Source organism: Xyrauchen texanus, chromosome 32 (genome assembly GCF_025860055.1).
Source record: "Xyrauchen texanus isolate HMW12.3.18 chromosome 32, RBS_HiC_50CHRs, whole genome shotgun sequence".
Classification (NCBI taxonomy): Eukaryota; Metazoa; Chordata; class Actinopteri; order Cypriniformes; family Catostomidae; genus Xyrauchen; species Xyrauchen texanus.
Genome location: NC_068307.1, coordinates 6,630,655 through 6,641,872, shown reverse-complemented (window position 1 = coordinate 6,641,872; position 11,218 = coordinate 6,630,655). Strand labels below are relative to the sequence as shown.

Sequence of the window (11,218 nt, the reverse complement as noted above, 5' to 3'; positions counted from 1 at the left end):
GCAGTACCTCAGAGTAAGTACAGTGGCATGTACAGCCAGAGGTGGAGTGTGGAGAGTGTTAGGGTGGGTACCGGGCCTTGTTGATAAGGCAAGTGTTTTTGTCCTGATGCACTTCAGCCTTCTGCCCGAGGGGAGTGTCTCAAAGAGATTGTGGCTGGGGTGGGAGAGATCAACCACAATCTTTCCAGCACGCTTCAGGGTCATGGAGGCGTACAGGTCCTGGAGCGGCGCCAGATTGCAGCCAATCACCTTCTCTGCAGACCGGATGACACGCTGCAGTCTGCCCTTGTCCTTGGGAGTAGTAGCAGCATACCAGATAGTGATGGAGGATGTGACGATTTACTCAATGATGGCTGTTTAGAAGTGCACCATCATTGTCTTTGGCAGGTTGAATTTCTTCAGCTGCCGCAGGAAGTACATTCTCTGTTGTGCTTTCTTGATGAGGGAGCTGAAGTTCAGCTCCCACTTGAGGTCCTGGGAGATGATAGTTCCCAGGACGCGGAAAGACTCCACAGTGTCGATTGTGGAGTAACAGAGGGTGCAGGTGAGGCTGAGTTCTTCCTGAAGTACACAACCATCTCCACTGTCTTTAGAGCATTGAGCTCAAGGTAGTTTTGATTAAAAAATTGTATGTAAAGATATGTATATAAGTTCATCTTTTCAAAAATAAATATTTATTTAAAGCATTTACCTCTAATTATTACTGTGTGTATTACACGACTTGACTTGAACTCATCAGGACTCGACTTGACTTGCTTGATTTGTCTGCACTGCACTTGAGACTTGACATGAGACATGATGGTGAAGACTTGAGACTTGCTTGTGACTTGAACATGTGTAACTTGCTCCCACATCTGGATGACTGTACACAGTGTTTCCCCCAAGTCCACTCGAATAACTGTAATTTCCTGACACTGCTTTCTGCTCCGATTTAAACCAACAAAGTGTAGCAGTCCTGTTGAATAAAACAAATTTGTTCTCTTCCACTGATGTTTGTGATTGTCATCCTTTTTTCCCTTTCACATACTTTGACTCCACAACACATCATAAGAGCTAAAACAAGCAAATAAAACAGTATGGGAATTTGCAGGTGGAAATTGATTTAAACAAACCAAAGAGACAACACAATTGGCTATTTTACAAAACAAAATCTTTCATTTAACCCAACATCTAAGCATAAACAACAAAACTGACCATAAAACACTGTAACTGACATGAAGACAAAAATAAACAAAATACAAACACATAAAATGAACATTACTGACCTTGCGCCCTTGTCAACCAGGTACTAGATAAAAACCTTAAATGGGTAAATTTGCACTTTAAAACTCCTTTAACTACACTGTGGCTCATTAATTGTTATGTATGTGGGTGTGTGAATTGCTCTCTCCTCTAGTGATGTCCGATTCATTAAATTATTTGTTCTTTCAAGCCGGTTCACAACATCAAATTGAATCAATCTTTAGTTACAGGTTGATGACGCAAGACGCAGAGCTGAAGTAAATGTGCTGGCTAAGCAGCACGCCGCACTGTCCGACTCAAAAAGAACTGAATGAGCTGGTCACACTGACGGTCGAAGTTTAGTTTTTCCTCTTTATTGCTTGAATGTATTATAAAAGATGCCTCAATGAACAACAACTTAATACAATATCAAGAAATCCAAGTAGCAGCAAAACATATGGTAAATAAATAAATTATAGCTTTAAAACAACAACAACAAAGGGAAGGGAAAAGAAGACAAAAGAAAACCACACAAGGGGGTTCATCATCAAAATACACCTTCAAAAGATTACACAACTTTAGGGCTTTTTTGTTATGCATATGTTTTAATGATTTGTAGAAGACTGCCAGTTCCTTCTGGAACTGGAAATGCAAGCATATGGGAGGATTTAAAAAAAATCTACATTTATGTATATAATAATTGGCCAAAACCATAATATTATTAAACTTTTAGCATCAGAATTCACAATAAAAGTATATTTTATACTTTTAAAATCCAAGTCAGTTACTACATACTTCCAGCTAATCCAGACATGAAGGTCATCCCAGAATTTTTTAGAAAATTTGCATGAATAAAATAAATGTTCCCACTGACCGTCGAAGCTTGCCGAGGGTTACCGAGGATTTGTAACACGTTGAGACATTAATAGTATCCGAATAAAACATTTATAAAACAGATGTTTCTTTCTGTTATATTGAATAATTAAAAAAATATTCGCAAATGAAGATCTCGAGAATTAAGTAGGCATTTTTACTCGATGATGTTACTAATACAAATGATAAAATATTATAATAAAATAGTTGTTTTCTTGTTGTATTTGTATTTTTTAAATGAGACTTCATGAATTGTGTAGCTAACTGTGATAGACATTTTTAAGAAACTGAATTTCATTCATTAAATGCAGATGACTAGTAACCTGACTTGAGTAGCCTGAATGAACGAGTTGGAATCATACAGGCTGTTGTTGAACCAAAGAACCCGTTTGAAACGAAGGAAACAAACCTGCAGACAGAATCGAAAGTCAGCTCTTCAGTCGTGTCCGAGTCAAAAAGAACTGAAAGAGCCGGTCAACGAACTGTCAAAGTTTGCTGAGGATTTCCGATTAGTCTGATGATTGAGCTGCTGATCCTATGCGCATACGTGTACCGAGGACGTGAACGAGCATGGACCGAACTGTTTCTTTAATGACAACCAAAACATACTAGAAATATTCTTATGACTAGTTTTATTTAAAAAAAACGTTAAGACACATAGAACTTATCCACGTTTGAGCACAGTGTCTGTTTTGGGTGCTTTATGTGCAAAACTTTAATGTAGGAAACTTGTCCAAGATGTATTCAATATCAGTTGTATTCATGCAGGATCACAGAATGAAACAATGCTAACAATTGCACCATTGCACCATTATTATTATAACTTCATTGGATAAAAAGTAATAATCAGCCATGTGCGTTCACATATGGCTTTATTTAAATGTATGAGCGTAAGAGATAACTCTGGGATGTTAGAATTACGTGCTAGAGACGTCATTACCTGGTGACTTGAACCGCTGAATCTGTTTTTGAACAGGTTCATGGAAACGAACTGTCCGAAATTGTCGGAAATGAATCGGACTTCCCATCACTACTTTCCTCTTCTTTTGACTCTCCCGTTCTTCAGAAGCCCTTCAAAATAAACGTCCTGATAAAAGCGGATAATAACAGTAAAAACATAAAAACACATATATTGTGGCTTTTAATGTTATACTAATATAATCAATTAAAAACTAAGCTATAAATAATTGAGGGTTTTAGAATTTGGGGGGCAGCAATCAAATTTTGGGGACAGGGGCCACCCTATGCCCACCATCTGGACACGCCCTTGATTTGTAGTAAACAATGTAGCTATGTGTTAAAATAATGGAGCTATAAAATACCTGCAGAGAGCTATCCGTTAGCATCCCAATTCATCTCTGTGACTGTGCTCAGCTAGCGCAGGGTTTACAGAAAGCGAGCGAAATGGAGGCTGCCATCTTTCCTCATGCGCGCTCAGTTACGGGATCGGGTGTCACGTGACTGATCACTGGTCAATGGGAATAGATGGGGAAAATATATAAATCAGTTTCACGCTTTTAGGAGCCCTTCAAAAACAATCCGTCACAGGATGACGTTGTGCTGTAATGTAATGACATAATCTAAATTTAGATGTTGTTGGATTTTATTTATTTATTTATTTTTGTCATAAAACTGCTACTTTTGAATGGCTGTCAGTGAATAAATATAATTTTTGCCATCGGGTGGTGTAGTTCCAGCATCTACCAGCAGGTGCTAACAGGGACCTGCTAACCAGCCATTTCCTGGCCCTTTGGTTGAAACATGAGCGATCTGCTGTACTAACTAAACTAATTTCGGCTTCTCCAATCCAGCAGATGACAGTACAGAACAACCGTTCGTTTGCGTCAACATACTACACTACACTACACTACACAACAGCTTCTTTCGTCGCTTGCTGAATCTACCATAGCAACGAAAACGGCGACTTTCTTTTACAATGGCAAGTATATTTCACCTTATTTCATCAATTGAATAAACTTATGTGTGCATATAATCGAAAGCTCATGTTTGGGATCTCGTCAGTGTAGCTGTTATGGTTTTGTGGGCTAACATTGTGCAGGGCGTTGTCATGTTTGAGATTTGGCCTTTAGTTAGTTAGCTCTTCAGCTAATTCATCGAATAAATATAATAAACAAATGCAAAAAAACAATCTGATCTTTTGACCACAGATACATTTTCTTTTAGGGATTTCAAAGAGCTATGATGCAGAAAGAAAGATGTGCATGCCGATTATTAATCGGTGACTTACAGTTGTTTTTACTGTTTTTTATTTATTGTGTATTTCACTGATTTAAATCACTTTCGCGTTTATTTTGCAGGCAGAGGTTGAGGAGACACTTAAGAGGATCCAGAGCCAGAAAGGAGTGCAAGGAATCATCATAGTTAATGCAGAAGGTAACCGAAGGTGGTTTATGACATAATTGCAATACATTAATACACAACATAATTATTTAATTACATTTTATATTTACATTGGATATGAGTTACTTTTAGGGTCTACTAAAATGAAAAAAATAAGACATTTCTTAGGATTAATAAAAATATGTTTGAGTGATGCAATTCTTGAAGAAGTTCTCATATTTTCTTATAAGATCTTATAAATTAGTTTTCTTAAGATGATATATGACAGGCTTTGACATTGTCTGATTATACGAGGCTGCTCATGAGGTTGCCTTGTCTAATACAACAAATTCAGTACTTCAACACTGTTCATTTGTAACAATAAATGTATCTATATATCTATTAACCATTTTCTTTAAGTAGCAAGCACCTCGCAATAATTTTTTAAAATACATAAAGTGTGAGATGCCTTAGTTTAACGTCATTAACATCATAGGAGAATTTACTTTGAATTGACTTGGATGATTGGTCACCACAAAAACAACATTTATTGTTTGAATTTTGTGATTACATTTACATGGTTTAAAAGCTGAAGATAAAATAACATAAAATACAAAACAGTAAAAAACGTGTTTTTGGGAGAATCTTTTTATTTTTTATTTCCCTTTTCTCAGAATTTGGAATGCCCTACTCCCACTACATAGTAGGTCCTAGTGGTGGTGCGGTTACTCACCTCAATCCGGGTGGTGGAGGACAAGTCTCAGTTGCCTCCGCTTCTGAGACCGTCAATCCGCACATCTTATCACGTGGCTCATTGTGCATGACACCGCAGAGACTCGCAGCATGTGGAGACTCGTGATATTCTCCGCGATCCATGCACAATTACCACGTACCCCATTGAGAGCGAGAACCACTCATCGTGATGACGAGGGGGTTACCCCATGTGACTGTACCCTCTTTCGCAACCGGGCCAATTTGGTTGCTTAGGAAACCTGGTTGGAGTCATTCAGCACACCCTGGATTCAAACTCGTGACTCCAGGGGTGGTAGTCAGCGTCAATACTCGCTGAGCTATCCAGGCCCCAAGAATCACATTTCTACATACACAGCCCATTGCGACTTCCTACTCAACATGATAGAACGTGTCACATGTAAAACAACCCAGTAAATTAATTAAACCTCCTATCTTTTGGGATTTAAGACAACTGTGTGGTTATCTTTACGACAATTTTTAAGAGAAAAATAATAATTCAAAAATTAAAGTATTTGTCCTGAAGAGCAATTAAAAATATTTTTTCCGGGAATACAAAATTTTCTCCACTTTTTTCTTGAGTAGAAATGAAGAAAAAAATGTGAAATCAAACCAAATTTAATTAACACCTAATTTCTATAGAACTAGTTAGGGATTGCCATTATATTTAGAGAGCAATGCTATTAGCATATAGTAAGACCATGGATTGCTCCTCATTACTGTGGTATTTCAAAAACAAACAAATACATAAAAGTAATAGTATTTGTTATGGAAAAAGTAGTAGCATAAACACATTTAGAAAGTTAAATTACTACTGCCACAATGAAGTCTAATAGATTCCACCTAATAGATTTTTTAATACAAAAATATAAAATTAAAAATCTTATAATTAAATGTAATTACATTTTATAATTTTTATTAATTTAGTTTTAAATTAATTAAAATTATAATAAAAAAATAAAAAAGTTATTTTGGCGCATGGCACAGTGTTGTTCATAATGTTCGGGGCTGTTTGAGAGATTTGACCTTTTCTATAGCGCAATAAACAACACTTTCAGTGCGAATCACTTGTGCAAGTGGTTCTTTAATGTCTCGTGCAAAACACATGCCAAAACCAGGCTTCGGTTGCACCGTGTTTCAGATGAAAAGCATTTGGCTCATATAAAGTAGCAAACACAAGACGAATATCATTACATTTGCTTCGGCAGCACAAAATTCCTCTTGGACGGCGCCGAAAATATTTTTATGAAGCCAAAACCATGACATTGCTGTTCCATTTTTTTAATGTTTAAGTGGAAGCCAGAAATGTATAAAACAAAGAAGACTTTGTTGTCTTAACTTTCAGTTCCCGTGCTCTCTCTTTCAATAGGCATCCCTATCAAAAGCACCCTTGATAACTCGAGCACTGTACAGTATGCTGCACATATCCAGCAGCTGCTCATGAAGGCACGGAGCATGGTGAGAGAAGTTGATCCTCAGAACGACCTCACTTTTCTCAGGGTTCGCTCGAAGAAGAATGAGATCATGATTGCCCCAGGTAAATAGAAGTGAACTTATTAACATGTATTGCTCATATCCAGCTAACTATTAGGTATGTGGTAATGTCACAACAAATAGCCTATACAATGGCAATTTTTAGCTGCAGTGTTTGATTAATAACAGTGTTTGTCTTGAAATTAGTAAATTATTAGTTTCCAATTGTTATACAGCAGGATAAGATGGGTATGCTTATTTCTCAGTCAGATAATTGCCAAGAGACTTAAAGTGATAGTCCACCCAAAAGTGATATTCTTTTATCATTTACTCATGTGTGTGTATATATATATATATATATATATATATACACACACACACACACACACACACACACTGATGAGCCAATATATTATGACCACTTGCAGGTGAAGTGAATAACATTGATAATCTCCTAACAAGGTCACATGACAAGGTCTGGGTAGATTAGATGCTAAGGGACCAATCAGTTCTCGAAGTCAACGTGGTAAGTGCAGGATTAAAGACCTGAGTGACTTTGATAAGAGCCAAATTATTAAGGCCAGATGACTAGGTCAGAGCATCTCTGAAATGGCAAAGCTTGTGGGGTGCTCCCGGTCAGCAGTGGTGAAATCACATATGTTCATGATTTTCCGGGAAGAATGTGTTACAACACACAGTGCATTGCACCTTGCTGCGTATGGGGCTGCGTAGCCATAGACCAGTCAGAGTGCCTAAGATAACCCCTGTCCACCTGATACCATGGGATACCTTCAGGGGTCTTGTAGATTCCATGCCTCGGCGGGTCAGAGCTGTTTTGGCGGTACACAGTGGATATTAGGCAGGTGGTCATAATGTTTTGGCTCATCAGTGTAGTTATGTATATAAGGTAATGTATATAATAATCATATATTTCATTCTGTTCTCTCCACAGACAAGGACTATTTCCTGATTGTCATTCAAAATCCAACAGAGTAGTACTTAATTCATCATAGTAGTGTTTCCATAGTAATTTCATTTCTAATTAATTGCCAAAAATGTTTTGCTTTTCATATGTTCCAGGAAAGTGAAGTTTATATTATAACACAAAGTTACCATAAAGGAAAATTAGTGGATTAGTTTGGTTCACTGTATTAGTTCCCATCTTTAATATGATTCTCTTTATACTGCTCTTGTTTATCATTCCAATAATATTTGTTTCTTAATTTATTGTTCTTTCAAAATGACCCTTATGCCAGAAATCTAGTTGTTCTTCATCTGTATGCTTCAATCTGACACTATGAAATACCATAAATATTTGTGAGTGTAAGAATGGACAATAAAAAGGTGAAGCATTTAATTGTATTATAATTTGTTGTGGCTTTGTATTGTATATGAAATGGACAGTTGAAGTCTCTTCAAGTACATCAAGTTTCGAAAACTTATGTTAAAATGATAATGACCATTACTTAAAAGGATAGATCGCCCAAAAATTTTAATTCACTCATCATTCACTCACCCTAATGTCATCACAGATGTTTATGACTTTTCTTTCTAATGCAGAACACAAACTAAGATTTTTAGAAGAATATTTCTGCTCTGTAGATCCATAAAATGCAATTGAGTGGTGACCAGACCTTTCAAGCTTCAAAAATCAAATAAAGGCAGCATAAAAGTAATACATATGACTCTGTAAGCCCGTTTATCGGTCCAATGGCGGTCTCCAATAATACGGGTGAAGGTCTCTGCGCGTTACTGTCTTTGTTATGCAACACAACAAGATTAACTGAAATACATTTTCTCTTATGTATTACCTCGTTATTTCATCTGACTCCATAAATGAAAAAGGTTTTAATGATATCTGAGCATCATTAAAAGTGAGCGAATGTTTGATTATTCCTTTTAACTCCTTTAATTGTATTTTTTATTTATTTATTTATTCAACAATTGGACAGTTTACAGGAACGTTCATCTCCATTATAAAAATAATACATTGTGCAGATTCCAACATTGCGGGTGTTTTAACATAAACAAAACATAAACAAAAGACTCACATCATCACAATTTTGCCAGGGGAAGTACGGATTTACAAAAAGATATCAAATTGTTTACACATTCACAGTTTTTGTTGCCTTTTGATTAAGAGAATACTTAAGCGTGTTGACATATTGCTTAACCTCATTGTTAAAAGCAATAAAAGATGTTTTGGAATGCGCAAACTTACATTTATGAATGTAAAATTTTGCCAAGAGAATAATGAGATTAATAATGAAAGTTTCATTAGGCCTAGTCTTAGTTCTGTTGAGGTCATAAAGACCAAAAAGAACATCCTTCCAAAACAACTTGAAATCTTTCTCAATTTTTTCTGCAATTAAATTACAAATATCAGACCTGAAACTTTGGACAAAAGGGCAGTTCCAAAACAAATGGGTAACTGTTTCAATACTCATAGAGCAGAAAGTGCACATTACATCAATGTCTTTTTTAAATTTTTTAACAATATGATCATTAGACGGGTAAAACTTATGAATTATTTTAAACGATATTTCTCTAATTTTGTTGGTCAGCAAATATCGGTTGGGTACCTTTAATTGTATTTTACCCGTTCAGATTTTCTCTACACCGCGGGTCTCACGATCACAAGCGGCCAGTATTGGATCATCAAACAGAGGTAATTGCTATATACCTGAGATCTTTAAGTTCACACAATCAAAGATACTTCAGTATAGCCCCCATGGAATTGCATACACTTGAATTTAACTTAACGTTTTCTTCAGTAGAGGTCACGGCCACTATTATAGATGTAAGTTGACCAACATAACTTCTCTTATAATAGCTTTGGATTGGCCATGCGTGGTTTCCCATGTACACTTATCTGGAGAAACATCAAATTAAAACAGAGGTAAGACACAGCAGAATTTAGATTGGTCAAGCAGCATTTGCTGTTCTAAACGGAAATTCCCTTTTTCAAGTACACTTGAATTGATGCCAAATATTAGTCGTCACTAATCGGACGCAGACTTGCAGTAACATATGAATCGTTTAATCTGTTTGGGGAAAACAATGTCAGAGTCAGTCAGAATAAAATCAAATGTTGACAATTTATTGATCAGGTAACATAATAAATTCATCAATTCCAATTAGACAGTGATAAGTCAAATTTAGACATTTTATCAAAACCAAAGAAATTCGAATTGCAATCACCTGATATAAATTACACACAGTAAACAGTGTTGGATCGTCTGACTGAAAACAATGTATCGCATCTCCTTAAATACCCAGATCATTCAATATGCTTACCAAATGGTGGTGTCTGTCATTATAATTAGATTTTGGTCCCCTATTGAGGGGGTTCCTGTAGATTTACATACAGGAGGTATGGAGGATCTGGGGGAGGGCACACCTTTAAGGGGCACACCACAGTTCTCATATTTTATTACTACTTTTTGCTTTTTATTATGGCTGGGAGGATGAGACCAGTTTACCAGGCGCACTGAGAGACTTTAAATGATACCAAACATGTTATAGTTACTTTTTTGTTCACACTTCATATTGCATAGGTTTTTAGTGAGCTTTAAGTGAGGAGGAGGAGTGAGATGAAGAGACTTTAGAAGGGAGGTGTTAGCTGCACAGTATGTTGCATCTCGGATGTTGCTGTTACATATGCAAGAGAGAGTTCAGATGTTAATTCTCATGAGAGCCTTTTGTTTTCTCGAGGAGTAGCCCAGACTCATTGGCACCCGCCTTACAACTCCAGTGGTTTAATTCATGTCTTTAGAAGTGATATGAAAGGTGTGGGTGAGAAACAGGTCAATCCTTTTTATTTAAATGTCTATTTTCACTTGCATGTTCTGCTTCTAAGGTCTGGCCACCATTCATTTGCATTGAAAGGACCTACATATCTGAAATATTCTTCTAAAAATCTTGATATCTGTTCTGCAGATGAAAGTCATACACATCTGTTATGGCATGAGGGTGAGTAAATGATGAGAGAATTTACCATTTTTGTTGAACTATCCCTTTAAGCCTTCTGACAAACATTACCCCATACCTACATACACAACAGAAACTATAATCATGATGCCTTTTGATGACTAATTTCTGAGATATGTTAAAAGTGGCATGGCATTTTACTTAACAAATATTTATTACTGTAAATGCTGATTAATTAGATCATTAGTTAATATAAACAAATCAAATAGTTAGAAATGTTTTAGAACACAGAATGCAGATTCATGTATTTTTATCTGTCTTTATATACATATTGTGGGGTCAAAGTCTAGGCCACATTATTTCATAATTATTTTGATTAATTTCACTCAGATTGTGTTCGGGTCACACTATGATTTAGAATTTAATGTTTGTGTTAAATTAGAAAGCATTATAGAAGCTCTTGATCCAAATATATATGATTTCTGTATTCTATTATTGGATAGATACACACACAATTATATAATATATGATCGAACATGGCTACAAAATGATCATAGAAAAGGGATTATTTTTTTGTGAATGTTCTGCCCCTTTAAATCATGCTATGACGTCACAAAGTGGTTTAGCACAT

General features: G+C 36.1%; 1 protein-coding gene across 1 annotated transcript; it reads left to right on the top strand.

Annotated features, from left to right (window-relative positions):
• The first annotated feature begins 3,887 nt into the window (after positions 1–3,887).
• On the top strand, positions 3,888–8,019 carry LOC127626315 (dynein light chain roadblock-type 1-like). The gene is made up of 4 exons (XM_052102031.1): positions 3,888–4,037; positions 4,417–4,488; positions 6,554–6,721; positions 7,610–8,019. The coding sequence occupies exons 1-4, from the start codon at positions 4,031–4,033 to the stop codon at positions 7,651–7,653; spliced, it is 291 nt and encodes a 96-aa protein (XP_051957991.1). The 5' UTR covers positions 3,888–4,030; the 3' UTR covers positions 7,654–8,019.
• Positions 8,020–11,218: the final 3,199 nt, after the last annotated feature.

What these genes read in the sequence shown, in the direction of transcription:
- LOC127626315 (XM_052102031.1), top strand. An exon ending in CATCATAGTTAATGCAGAAG is followed by an intron (nt 4,489 to 6,553) that starts GTAACCGAAGGT and finishes CTCTTTCAATAG; the next exon opens with GCATCCCTATCAAAAGCACC. An exon ending in TGAGATCATGATTGCCCCAG is followed by an intron (nt 6,722 to 7,609) that starts GTAAATAGAAGT and finishes TTCTCTCCACAG; the next exon opens with ACAAGGACTATTTCCTGATT.